The following is a 13,750-nucleotide window of genomic DNA, read 5'->3' on the forward strand; positions in this document are numbered from 1 at the left end:
AACGCGGTCATGTGCCAAAACAGTGGTCCGGAAAACTCCCGGTATCCGGTATGCCCGGGATCGTTTATCAATTTTCGTCATTGGGTAGGCCCATATTTCAAGCTTAATGTTAAATCGATGAATTGGTCGTCATATACATGAAATAATTAATCAATTACAATTTTAAGTGCCATGAATTACTATAAATAATAAAACAAAAGCAGTTATTCGTAATCCTTTATTTTTGATAAAATCCCGGATTCCGTGCGTTCCGGAGCACAGGTTTCGATATTGTCCTGTACGATCACGTGATACTAGAAAAAAACCCGGATGAAAGGATTCCGTGGTATAATAAAAGAAGGTATTTGCCGTTGCAGGAAAAGCGAACTGTTTGTTTTCAGAGCAATAATGTTAAAATATAAATATTTTTAAGTGCCATTTCGATTTCTTTCAACTATATAATGATTTTGAGGGGGGTTTTGAAATATTAGCAAGACGGCAGTTTTTCTGCTTTCTTCTGGAGGTCAGCTGCTTTAATAATCGAATGGTTTCTATATCAATGTTTGTGCATGTATTATTTATAGAAGTAAAGTGTATGTTGTTTGTACATATGTATATCTAGTTGATGTGACAATGTATTTAATTGTAAATATGTTTTGCTCTCCAAATATGGAGGTAATTAATAAAAGTATCTAAGATTAATATCTTCCTGTAGATAACAACAATCCGTAAGATAAATGGAATCATAATGAATGTTTCGCAAATATAGCGCAATGTGCAGTTTCAAAGTTGAATGAAACGGTTTGCTTTTTTGTCAGCATATCCTTTTTGTGGATACGTGAAAAAATATAGCTTGTAATCAGAATTTTGGTTCGTTTATCATCATCATTATAATTATTATAATTATTATAATTATTATTATTATTATTTGTTTGTTTGTTTGTTTATTGATTGATTTCTCTACTTTGGGTTCGCTGAGTTGTTATGCGGTAATGTATTGAAAGCAACAAGAATTTGAAAACATGAAATTTTGAAACAGTTTATTTACTATAATTCTAATTTATTTGCCATTGCTCTGATGGAAGGATTTCAAGGGTTTCAAAAACGACGTTTTTATGACCTACTCACCTTTGTAACATGTGTTTTGACTAAATAGAACTTGTTATAAGATTTGTTATGTATAACATACTTTAAATACCTTTCCTTGTTCATTGAACCTGATATATGAGAAAATTGACTAAAAAGATATCAAATTTTGAACTTACCTTACTTTCAAAAGAATAGCATTAGATCTATTTTACACGCCACCGGCCGGCCTGTTTTACACTCAAGAGGAATTCAGCAAATTCCTGAATGTAAATATTAACCATCAATCAAATTTGGGGATTTTTAAAGCAGTTATAAAACTGTCTGCTTCAATATTGTAACTTTAAAGAAAAAGCAATTCCAGTACGCACTAAAGAGATAGTAAGAGATAAAAAGGCTGAAATTTTATGTGAGCTTAAGTGTAGGTCAATTCAAGTAAACCCGCGTGCCAGGTCAAATGGTTAAACAGTTACTATCTAATGGGGTTGAATAGAATACTGAAACATATAAATGCTTAAAGATAAAAACTTAACTTCTACTGTTCCCTTGTAAGTTCCCATATTTCTTACAATCTTAAAATCATGAAAAATACGCTCGTCGCCGTTTTGCTACGTAACAGCCACCTTAATAGCTTACCATTCAAATTGACAAAGAGTACTTATAAATAGTGGTTCAAAGTAAGACATATCCATAGGAGTCCGGGAACGAAATATTGACTGTTCAAAATAAAAATCATCGTACCTTTTGTAAAACTCCAAAATAAAACAAAAGAACATATCGTTCGAGAATGTATTTACAGAAATAAATCATTACACAAAATGTGGATATATAATATCAAACGTGCACAGTTCAAACAAAGAAAACTTGCTGTTTACGTACAGTAAGGGAAAAACACAAAAGTACAGTAAATAATTTAGTTTTTTTAAATATCAAAGTACATATTCCTGTGACTCATAAAACAATGCTATCTTTTGCTAAAACAATGGATATTATTTCATTTGTTCTACATGCAAATGAATCAAAGCTTATCAAATGTGGATATATTGACCAATTCAAAAAAGACTGAAACAATGATTCAAAATATTTTATTCGGTACTATAATTTCTTATCCAAATTATTTTTCCATCAGTCAATGATAATGTGGATCAACCAAATACTTTGGAGTATTGCTTTTGTATCGGCCTTTGTCATTTTGGTGATCAAACTTGCAGTCTTTGGAAAGAAGTAATTTAAGAAAGTAAGATTTGCCTCAAACAAAAGTAATGCGCACACGAGTGCGTGTTCGTGTGTGAGTGCGTTTGTGGATGGGTGTTAATTTGATGTTTTCTTTTGTAAATAATCATCATTCAGCCTCTATCTGCTCTTTCTTCATTTAAATAAATTTCATTTTATCCTCAAATTTTGTAGCTCACTAATTCATAATTACAAATAAAAAATATTTTTGTTTTAGTGAATATGTTATTTAAAGTGTTGTTGAAAATATCGCAAAAAAATTGCCACCTAGTACAATAGTACAGTAACAGATGTTTTCGAAAAATAAGGTCAAGAACATATTCAATTATTCCACATGTCTGTTGGGTCAGAAGTGTTTTTGTCCACAATGCAAAAGAATCAAATCCGTAAATAAATAACAAAATTATGACAACTTAACCAAAATTCACCGTTAAGAATGTCTTGTCCAAAAGGTTGTTTTTTCCTGAATAAAAATAATCCATTGATTTATTTCAAAGTTACAGCCAATTATATATATAATCAGTATAAATAAAATAATTTGAACTTCAAGGTCAAGGTCATACATGAGTCAAGGTTAGTTTGAATTTGATATACATCATGATCCTGACCTAAAAGATGTTTTGATTTAATATGAAGTTAACCCATTTATAAATAACAAAGAAATAGTCAGTTACTAAAAAAGAAGAGCATTTCATTCATTTGACATTGACAGTCACGATCGACATAAGTTTAAGGTCACAACTAAATTATTCAATATGTTTGTTTGGTAGCAAGTCTTGTTTTGTTCAAGTTTCAATTAAATCCGTACATAAATAACAAAAAATATGACAATTAAACCAAAATTCAATAATTTTACTTTGACGGTCAAGGTCATTTCAAGCTCAAGGTCGGTTCAAGCTTTTAAAAGGTCTTGTCCAAAATGTTGTTTTGTGAAAGTATGAAGACAATCCAATTATTATTTACATGTACCATTATGCAGTCAATTATAGCAAAAATCAGTGAACATTCATTAATTTAAAATTCAGAGTGAAGGTCAGAAATGCACCAAGGTCTATTTGAACTTGATGTACATTAAGGTCTTATTCCTAAAATATTCAGTTATTATGAAATCAATCCATTCGAAAATAACAAAGTAAAAGCCAGCTACAGCAAAAAAAAAAATGAAAATTTCAATAATTTGACCTTCAAGGGAAGTAAAGTGAGAGAAGGTCAAAGTCTATCTGGTTAACTTGAAGGTCTATCCTAAAAGATTATTTTTAAGTATAAAGACAATCAATCCATCCGAAAATAACAAATTTATAGCCGCTAATAGCAAAATTCAGCAAAATAACAAGCAAACTTTAGACAATTCACCTTGAAGTTCAAGGTCATTATGAATAAAGGTCAAGTTTAGTCTGCTTTACATAAAGGTGTTGTTCCAAGGATGAAGACAATACACCGAGAACTTGAAAAGTTATGATCAATGTACAAGTTGTCGCAACGGCAATGCATGGGTGACTATTTTTTTCCAAAAAAAGTCGAGCTAACAAATGATGCACAAATATTTACATAAGATCTCGTACAGAAAAAAAGTTTTTAGAATTATCCCAATCTTTTTATATCAATCGAAAACAAGTTGCAAAAATCTTCTAACTTTTTATATGTTAAAGCTTAATGGGCCCTATTAAATCCCAAGTAATGGTTACCTTTCCATATCTAGCTATACACCAATATATTGTGTAATGAAAATGTCGAAAGATTTCAAATAGCAAAATGTACTTTACTTTTTAGCATTAGATAGATTCAAAGTAATTACACAATTGATAAACGAGTTTTTTTGTAATCGCATGTAGCGCGTGCTTCTATTGTTTTAACTTGCCAGATATAGTTCGGTGATTTCGTTCATTCAAAGTGTGAATAAGCACATCTTAAAAAAAAACGTTTCTGTCAAAGGGGCGACAACTCTCGTCAGTGGTAACTGTTACGGATTTCCAAAGTTATCCCCAAAACGAAACTTTCAATTCACGTACTGTTCCTTCCCTTGGGTTCCTAACTTTGACTTCTATTTCTGTTCCGCCGAACAGAAAACTCACATCAACGCTTCGAGAACACCCACCAGTTGTATCAAGCATTGGTATTGTAACGCTTCCCAATTTCACACAATCTGTATCCGTGACCAGCTCAGGATTTTTTTCTTTTGTACAGTATATATCAAATGTTATACTTTCCTGCAATGGTTCAAGCGGATAAAATTGTTTTGCTTTACATTCGTCTCCTAGCTTAATGATATCTCCAGCACGAACATGTGCGTAGAATATATCATTACAGCGCTCGATGTCATTTTCAAAGGATTTTCTGGCAGGCCGATGTTTGCAATTTGTACTATAGTTATGCACTCCACCATTCCCATACGTGTACTTACAAACTCTTTGTGCTATCAAAGCTGGATTGTGACCATATATCACAGCACCTTTCAGAACAGCTAAACCTGCATCTGTTGGGACGATGATTTTTTTGCTTGAAAAGTTTTCTTTAATACTTTCTTGCAGCAATGAAGACTCGGAATAACCACCAACCATTAGTATGGCATCGCAGATAGCCACTTCAGGATTTTCAAAAAGTTTATGTAGGTGATGAATTATGCTTTCAATAGATTTTTCAAAAACTCCATATATAATGTCAAAATCAAGCCTCAATTTATCACCGGATAGTCGTATGCTTTTCTGGTGTTTAGATTGTGATATTGTATTTCGAATCGTTTCCCCAGTGACATCTTCCGTCAAGTTCATTAGTGCCACGGGTATTTTAAAAGCTACATGTTTTCCTTTCTGAGTCTCCCTTTTCTTCACCTCAAAAGCTTTCATCAGATCAAGGTATGCATCCATATTATCCTCTTTGAATTGTTCCATTACAGATGTGCCTGATTATACAAAGAGATGTAAAAGTATGAAAATGTAATGAATGACAATGTCATACATATTACATGTACATAAACAAGAAAATTTTGGTTTTTTTGTTCTTATTTTTTTTTAGATATTTTAAAAAAAGAAAAAGTAAAATTTTCTTGTTTGTTTGAATGTTTGTTATTTGTTTTTACGTTGATTTCAGCAACTTTTTAGTAATACCCCAGCTGTCGATTAACCTACTCAGATTTCCTGGATAATGACCACTCAGTTTATTCGCAAGTGACCTACTACATACAACAATAAAGTTGTGTTTTAGTTGGGACGTAGCCTCAACTAGTTTTAATATTGTCGCTTTAGATATTCTTAGTATTCGCAAGAACATCACATTTTCATATTAACTCAAACTTTTTTTTGTAATTAAGTTATATCATTTTAAATATTTTCATTTTTTTACCAAATGTAGATGACTTAAAAGTTATATCCAGCGACTCTTTATGAAATATCAGAGTTTAAACAACAGCAAAAAAGTACAGTCAATCATATATACCTGTGATTTCAGAAATCAAATCTTCGAATGCTTGATCAACTTTTGTTCCGCCCCAGTCACCACCATTTGCTTTATATATTTCTTTAAGATTCCCATTGTTAGTTATCTCGTGTACTGTGATGTCAACTGTTCCACCTAACGTTTATAAAATACCAATACTTTTTAAATGTATTTTTCTAAAACATATAGCTTAAATAATTTCTGAAGATTTTACTGTTTGCATACAAGAGGTGTTAGGAAAGCAACAGACCGTAGATTGTAAGAAATAGTGCCACTTCAATAGCCATAGCCGACAAATCAAATGTCCACTAGATAAACTCCAAAGAAGCAAGCGCGGAGAGTTGATGCGTAATAGTTTTGAAGATTATGTTATGTTATGTTTTGTTCAGAAATAGTAGGCCTGTGGAAATTATTTGCAAATACGAATGCTGACACGAATAAGCTCAAGTTTAGGAAAAATCGCCAGGCAAAAAGAATAGAAACGAACACGTCAAGTTAAAATAAATCTTTAATATCGTTTGATAATAATTACCTCCTGCATCCAGAATTAGGTATCTATTCCCCGGTTTAAGTTTAGACAGAGAGTTGTCAATTATTGTTGTGGGAATATGTTGGCAATATAATGATGCAACCTCTGGTTCAAGTGCAATTGCCAAGTTCTCAGCCTTTATGCCTGCCTTAACCATAAAAAATAATTATGTTATAGCATTTAAACAAAAAGACAGACAGACAAATTTCCATTATTTAAGATAAAGATTGAAAGGAGTTTCAGATCCCTAGATAATGTTCAAAATTATAATCATTATACATTTTATAACAAGCTGTGATCAAAGTGTGCTGGCATCTTTTCATAAAATACATTGTTTTGTTAGACAATGTGTTTATATAATCATTGATAAGACTAGAATTAGATTATTTTTATTTCCCTTCCCATGATTCATGCAAGGTTTATTATGATAGGTAGATAAATACTTTTATTAAACGTAACAATAATTTAAAATGTACAGCTGCAATGTTTTAAAATGCAAAACACATGCCTGTATGTACATTTAATGTTCAAAAACAAAAGTCAAATATAAAAATGTTATTCTCATTGACAGGCTCTGCTTCCAAGTTTCTAGTATAAACAAATTGTTTGGCAATGAACTATTTTGAACTGCATTCATTTTAGAAAGTAGGTAGTAGGATAGAAAACAAAGAATATCTTCCTTTTAAATAAATTAAGTTTTTGTACATCTTCTGCAGCTTCTCGCATGAACTGTTTTGCTACGTCATTCCATATGGCAGGCACTGTCAAAACCCATTTTATATCATCTTCTCTTAAGTGTTCGTCAAGAACTTTTCTCTTCGTCATGTCCATAAGATCATCCTTCAAGTATTTTATAGATAGGGTAAACACCGTTCTTGCTTTCAGAGATTTACCAGTGGCATCTTCAATAGTAAAATCTCTTTGAAGTCCCTTAATAAACAAAATGTATGCAATATGAAGATAGGTCATATTGTTTTTATTTCGTTTAATTAATTGTGATCCTGATTTATTTATCAGGTACTGGAATATTTGCTGCTTGTACCTTATAAAATGAAATAAATAATGATTTCACATAAATTAATTATTCAAGGCTAAAAAGACGAAAATTATCATATAACAGTTAAAGATGTAAGTGAAACCGATAGATATCTTTCAAAGTTTCCTTGATCGACGAGAAGAAAATAGAAAAAATGCTAAATTGAACTTAAAATTATTTCGAGATTCAATGTGATATCATTGACATTGTCATAATTAAACCATTTAGAATAGATTACTTTGATGAAAAATATTTTAATCTTACAATTTTGTCAAACAGCAGCATTTTGAATCTCTTGAAGAAGTACCATTCTTTATGCTGATTCTCCTCTGCAAGTTCGGCATACTTCGTTTCAGCGTCAAAACCAAAACTATCAATCGTTTTCCCGTCAGGATGAATCAAAATTGTTGTTGGTCCTTGAATTAAACAACGAACACTTTATGAAAATTCGAAATTTACTTTAACGTAAAAGGTTTGTTGTAAAATCATACTAGAGCGATCAGTGGTCACATGTGTCGCCTCATGATGGCCAATTTCATGTTGGGACAAGTTTTGTGATAGACGGACAGACAGACGGACAGTGCACAACTAGACTTGGTACTGATCATTCCTGTAAAGTTTGGATGAAATTGCACCAGTAGTTTATGAGGAGTAGTCCGGACAATTTTTTGTGTATCTGGCAACACACAGAAAAAAAACACCTTTTAACCAAAGGGCCGTGACTCAGCCAAAAATCATTCAACCGGAAAACCCGTGCAATATGCGCAAGGACTTGACCTACAGATGAATCCTGTAAAGTTTCATTGAAATTGCATTAGTGGTATAAGAGAAGAAGTCCGGACAGACTTTAAAAATAAAAATTATTAAAGGGCCATAACTCTGACAAAAATCATTGAAACGAAAAATGCTGACAATTTGCACAACTAGACTTGGTACTGATCATTCCTGTAAAGTTTGGATGAAATTGCACCAGTAGTTTATGAGGAGTAGTCCGGACAAGTTTTGTGACGGACGGACAGACGGACAGACATACGAAGGAGAAGTGATCCCTATATGTCGTCACTACTCCGTCCAGGCGACACAAAAAGGGTGTTTGTATACAGTCATGTCAATATCTTATATTTGAATAGATGTGTGTGATTACTGAATCTATAGTGTACAACTTACAATGTTTGTAAATAATTTATTAATATATATTAATATTAACAACCAATGATGATAAAGCATATTTGTAAATTTGCAAACTAATATGTAAATACGTAACAACCTTAATACAAGAGGGCCATGATGGCCCTGAGTCGCTCACCAAAAACAACTGCTTTTCAGTAATGGAAATTATCCATCGTCAATATTTTCTGATATTAAATTTGAGCCAATCAAATACGAGCGAACTACCTAAGACTACCTAATAATGCTACAAAGTTTTGTGATCATCTATCAATTATTTCAGTAGGAAATGATGTTCAAAGGTTTTTCAATTTTTGGCTTTAGTGGCCCCTAAAAGGGGCCAGTCAAATTAATATAAGCAAATTTGATAAAGCGCACCAAAGAATGCTACAAAGTGTTGTGATCATCCATCAATTAGTTCTGTAGAAATAGATGTTTAAAGGTATTTCTATTTTTAGCTTTAGCTGCCCCTAAAAGGGGCCAATCACAATAATATGAGCAAACTTGATATAAGACTACCCAAGAATGCTACAGACAAAGTTTGTTGATCATCCATCAATTAGTTCTGTAGAAGAAGACGTTTAAAGGGTTTTCTATTTTTAGCCCTAGAGACCCCTAAAAGGGGTCAATCAAATTAATATGCTCAAACTTGATAAAGACTACCTAAGCATGCTACAGACAAAATTGGTGATCATTCATCAATTAGTTCTATAGAAGAAGACGTTTAAAGACTTTTCTATTTTTAGCTCTAGAGACCCCTAAAAGGGGCCAATCAAATTAATATGAGCAAACTTGATAAAAGACTACCCAAGAATGCTACAGACAAAGTTTGGTGATCATCCATCAATTAGTTCTGTAGAAATAGACGTTTAAAGGTATTTCTATTTTTAGCTTTAGCTGCCCCTAAAAGGGGCCAATCACAATAATATGAGCAAACTTGATATAAGACTACCCAAGAATGCTACAGACAAAGTTTGGTGATCATCCATCAATTAGTTCTGTAGAAGAAGACGTTTAAAGGGTTTTCTATTTTTAGCCCTAGAGACCCCTAAAAGGGGCCAATCAAATTAATATGACAAACTAAATAAAAGACTATCCAAGAATGCTACAGACAAAGTTTGGTGATCATCCATCAATTAGTTCTGTAGTAGAAGATGTTTAAAGGTTTTTCGATTTTTAGGTCTGTTGACCCCTTAAAGGGGGTCAATTGAAATGACATGAGCAAATTCAAGTGTGACTGTCACAAGGATACTACAGACCAAATTTAAAGTAAATCTGCCCAGTAGTTTAAGAGTAGAAGACGATTGTTGACGCATAATGACGGACGACGGACGCCGGAGTATCCCCCATTTATACTAATAGCTCACCCTGAGCCTTCGGCTCTGGTGAGCTAAAAATTACATGTATATATTGATATGCATGCATCTTTGAAAGTAAATACAAACCTTTGAAATCAGATTAAGATTGGCAATTAAACGTCTGAATTGCAGACGGTATTATATGTTATCTACCTCAATAAATATTGCAATTATATTTATGATAAACATGTACGAGGAAGGGTCATTATGTAATGCAAAATGGTCAATGAATTTTACAAAAGCGCAAACACAGTTCACAATTTTTTTATTTTAACACTTCGAAATAATCTCCCCTTACAGAAATGAAGCGTTTACAACCAGACTTACAGGCCTCTTTTATTGACTCGTACCCGTTTTTGAATTTATGCATACGCCTCGAAACGGTTTCATTGTTCAATTTCATTGTTGTCATAAAGATTTCAAATATCATTATAGAGATTTATAGCCTGGTTCCCTAATTTTGCTCGAGTTTTTATGTAAGCCCTTATTTCATCACTTTTATCCGAGCGTTTACTCGTGTTAGGTATACTTTTAATTGTGAATAAATTCATAATCGGTTGACTACGCACATGATTTTGGTATCATTTTAAAGCAGATACTTTGAAGCATATCATAGTTTACACAAACACAGGAATCACGAGCTAGATTAAAAAAAATGTATTACATATTGACCCACTCTCGTATGATCTCATTAAATATACACAAAAAAACCCAATAAATTCATGAACAAGATTGATTTCTGTCTTTAAGTTTATACAAACCATGTTTATGTTACTTGACGACACACCTATAAATTACAATAACTAGTACCAGGACAATTAACTGTTAAAATGTTTTATTTCTGCAAATGAATAGAAGTAAGAAGAGGACAGTTTAATTAACCACAGTCTATAATAGCCTAATAAACCATTGCCCTTAAACAAAATACTGTATAACGATTCATTAGAACGGCGAATATAGCAAACATAAGTTATAACAAGAGCCGCCGGGGACAACGCTCGACATGCCTGTTGGTCAAGATTAGGGTCACTTCAACCTTTATGAAGGTCTTGTCCAAAAGGTTGTTTCTTCCAAGTATGAAGATAATTCATTGATTTATTACCAAGTAACAGCCAATTATAGCAATAATCGGTGACAATAAGATAAGTTGACTTTCCAGGTCAAGGTTACACATGAGACAAGGTTAATTTGAGGTTGATAGACATGAAAATACATGTAAACACAATGAAATTAAGAAAACACTTTCTCCTTTCTATTTTTAATATCCAATTTAACATCCAATTTTAAACACTTTCTATTTTAACTTTTACAATCCAAAACTTTTCTTTTCCATACACAATCATTTGTCCAACTAAATAAACTTCAGAGCAAAATCCTTACCATATCTTACCTTCTGTGCGGTCTCAGTTTAAACCACGATGTCATGAACAGAACGTGAATATATTTGTGGCGAGAAAGTTATCAGGATTAAAGTAATATCATAAGATATTGGCGTGCAAACCAAAGGAGCAAAACGGAGTATTAAAATACAATTAAGCCAAAAGAAGCATATTCAAAGACACAGCATTAAATTGTACGAAGTATGCATTAAATAATCGCTATGTTAGCTAAAAACATTGAGCTTACATCATTGTTTAATATAATAATAGTATCTGTAAGTTATATAGAGTTGATTTACTAAAGCTTACTTATATATAATTAGAAGAACGCAATGAAAAGTATATGGATTTATACAAAAGTGTCTAATAATTGCAATACATGAAATTAAATATTATACAAATTACATATAGTCACTGCAATACGCATAAAGAAAATGCTTATATCGTATATATAATATTATGCTCATACTCTCTTCCTGAGTGTTTCAATACATATTGTTTCACTGTCCCAATCAGTTTGAAAAAGAATGCACCAGTAATTAATTATCTTCATGTCCTCCTTTTTGGAAGAATGTAGTGTAAATGTTTGAGAAACTGAAAAATACATAGAACTTTGTATGAAATATGTCTTTGATTGTATCACCTTAACTTACATAATTGTACTTTTACAAAATTAGTTTGTTTTTTTTTTTGTGTTTTTTTTCGCTGACTTTCTGTTTGATACATTATCTAGTTTCTCACATTTCTCACTATTCTCATCCCATTTGTCATTTATATAACTAAGATTTTTATCAAATTCAAGAAGATAAATGAAGTTCAAAGGTCTGCCTATTAGACTCTTAGAAGGAAGTTTCACTTTAGCGGATCGAATTTCTATACTTTTAAATAATACTTTTAAATAATACTGTTTTGGCCGCTGAACGACCGTGGATTATCCGACAAGTATCTCAGGTTCTGGATAGCGTATGTGATATTCCATAGTACATAATCTCTTTATGTCCTCTTTGAATCACCATTTCAGTGAACTTTTCTTTTTGATGTAGCAAAATATGTAGTCTTGCTCCTTCCGACAGGCAAGAGTTGCCTAAACGCCCAGTACAGTGCAATAATCAGTTGCTGTCGATAACCAGTCCGAGCTGACTTTGTAGTCCGGACTGCTTTTTCTTTTGAATATTGTTATAGTCCTTATTATAAATGTTCCTTTGAACACGAACTATCCACAAATTTTCATCTTCTCGATAGTCTTCACAAGCCAGATATTCTGCGTCATCTTTCACATTTTTGAGTTTCTACACAAGAGCTGTAACATGCAATAATTTTGTCAACGTTGAAAATATATCAATGTCAATTCCACAAGGTGGCACATTCTCCCGTTTTGTTTTGCTTTCATTTTTATATGCCCGAAATTCTTTCGGGCATATTATGTTATACCCAAGGCGTCCGTCCGTAAGAAATTTGGTATCCGGAGCATAATCCTTTAAATCACTAACCGACTAACCGAGAGTTGCAACGTCAGCTTGATTATCTTTAGTGGCTACGTGAGCAAAATACACACACTCATTGTGAATATCTGATTTAATGTCCCATAAATGTCCAAAAACCTTTGATTCAGATTCAGTGGATCTGTCAACTTCTGGAATATGATTGTTTACTTTTTCACTACTTGGACTTCACTCCCGAAGATTCTTTGACGCGTCCCTAAAATGCTTTTTGCTTCTTTATACATGTCTATAGCTTGTTCATCACTAGATGCTCTAGTTGAAATATTGTCGAAATAACTGTGTAATTAGTGTAATAAAAATGATCTCAAACAATTAAATGTCAACTGAATATTTTTTATCGTCAAATTGCCAAATGCAATTTTTTAGAAAAGGTACCGTATGTTGTTGTTGTTGTTTGTTTGTTTATTTTTTAAAACACAAAAAGCGAAAAATGCAACAGACGAAGCGCACACTTATATTGATATAATTTTATGCACATTTAAAGAATATTCCCGTTGTTCGTGACAGCGTATTGACTTACCTTTCAAAGATATAGTCGACTCCAATCCAGACCATTGTTTTGCTGTGACCTTTGTTGGATCAAGGTCAAACTCATGTTTAAACGAAAATCCCCAGCTTGAAAAAGTTGTTCCAAAGTCAATTGCTGCGACAACCAAAGTGTCAGACATTTCTTCAAAAACAACGTTCACTGTTTACATATTCACTATGCAAAATAATCTAGATTGGTTCTTTTTAATCGATACACAACCCCGTTTCAATAAAACTTACTTCTATTTACGGTTTGGACCGTTTTCCAAAAACGGTGTAACCACAAAAAGCTAACATTAGAGTGTAAATTGGCAAAGACCTTATCTATTTTATAACCCAATATATTTGTAAATAAAAAAAGGTATGGGCAAAATTCCAAGGTTTTATCAACTTATATTTTGCCCTGTAGTATTTGAATATGGAGAACAGTAAGAACTTTAGTCTTAAACCAACTCTACCCTATATCTGGCAAAGCACACATTTTTATCGTGTGAAGTAATTAAAATCAAGAATTGTCTTGA

The 13,750-nt window shown here is 32.4% G+C and overlaps 1 protein-coding gene across 1 annotated transcript; it reads right to left on the reverse strand.

The window, feature by feature from the left end:
• Positions 1-2,730: 2,730 nt before the first annotated feature.
• LOC132719840 (heat shock 70 kDa protein 12A-like) lies at positions 2,731-13,428 on the reverse strand. The gene is made up of 6 exons (XM_060703769.1): positions 13,222-13,428; positions 7,560-7,711; positions 6,965-7,189; positions 6,263-6,407; positions 5,731-5,865; positions 2,731-5,197 (listed from the first exon to the last, which is right to left on the reverse strand). The coding sequence occupies exons 1-6, from the start codon at positions 13,367-13,369 to the stop codon at positions 4,275-4,277; spliced, it is 1,728 nt and encodes a 575-aa protein (XP_060559752.1). The 5' UTR covers positions 13,370-13,428; the 3' UTR covers positions 2,731-4,274.
• Positions 13,429-13,750: the final 322 nt, after the last annotated feature.

This window comes from Ruditapes philippinarum, unplaced genomic scaffold (assembly GCF_026571515.1).
Source record: "Ruditapes philippinarum isolate M1 unplaced genomic scaffold, ASM2657151v2 ctg2891_1_1_1_1, whole genome shotgun sequence".
NCBI lineage: Eukaryota > Metazoa > Mollusca > Bivalvia > Venerida > Veneridae > Ruditapes > Ruditapes philippinarum.

What these genes read in the sequence shown, in the direction of transcription:
- LOC132719840 (XM_060703769.1), bottom strand. Translation starts at nt 13,369, where the DNA reads ATGTCTGACACTTTGGTTGTCGCAGCAATTGACTTTGGAACAACTTTT. An exon ending in TGCGAGAAGCTGCAGAAGAT is followed by an intron (nt 6,408 to 6,964) that starts GTACAAAAACTT and finishes TTTATGGTTAAG; the next exon opens with GCAGGCATAAAGGCTGAGAA. An exon ending in TTTGATTTCTGAAATCACAG is followed by an intron (nt 5,198 to 5,730) that starts GTATATATGATT and finishes TTGTATAATCAG; the next exon opens with GCACATCTGTAATGGAACAA.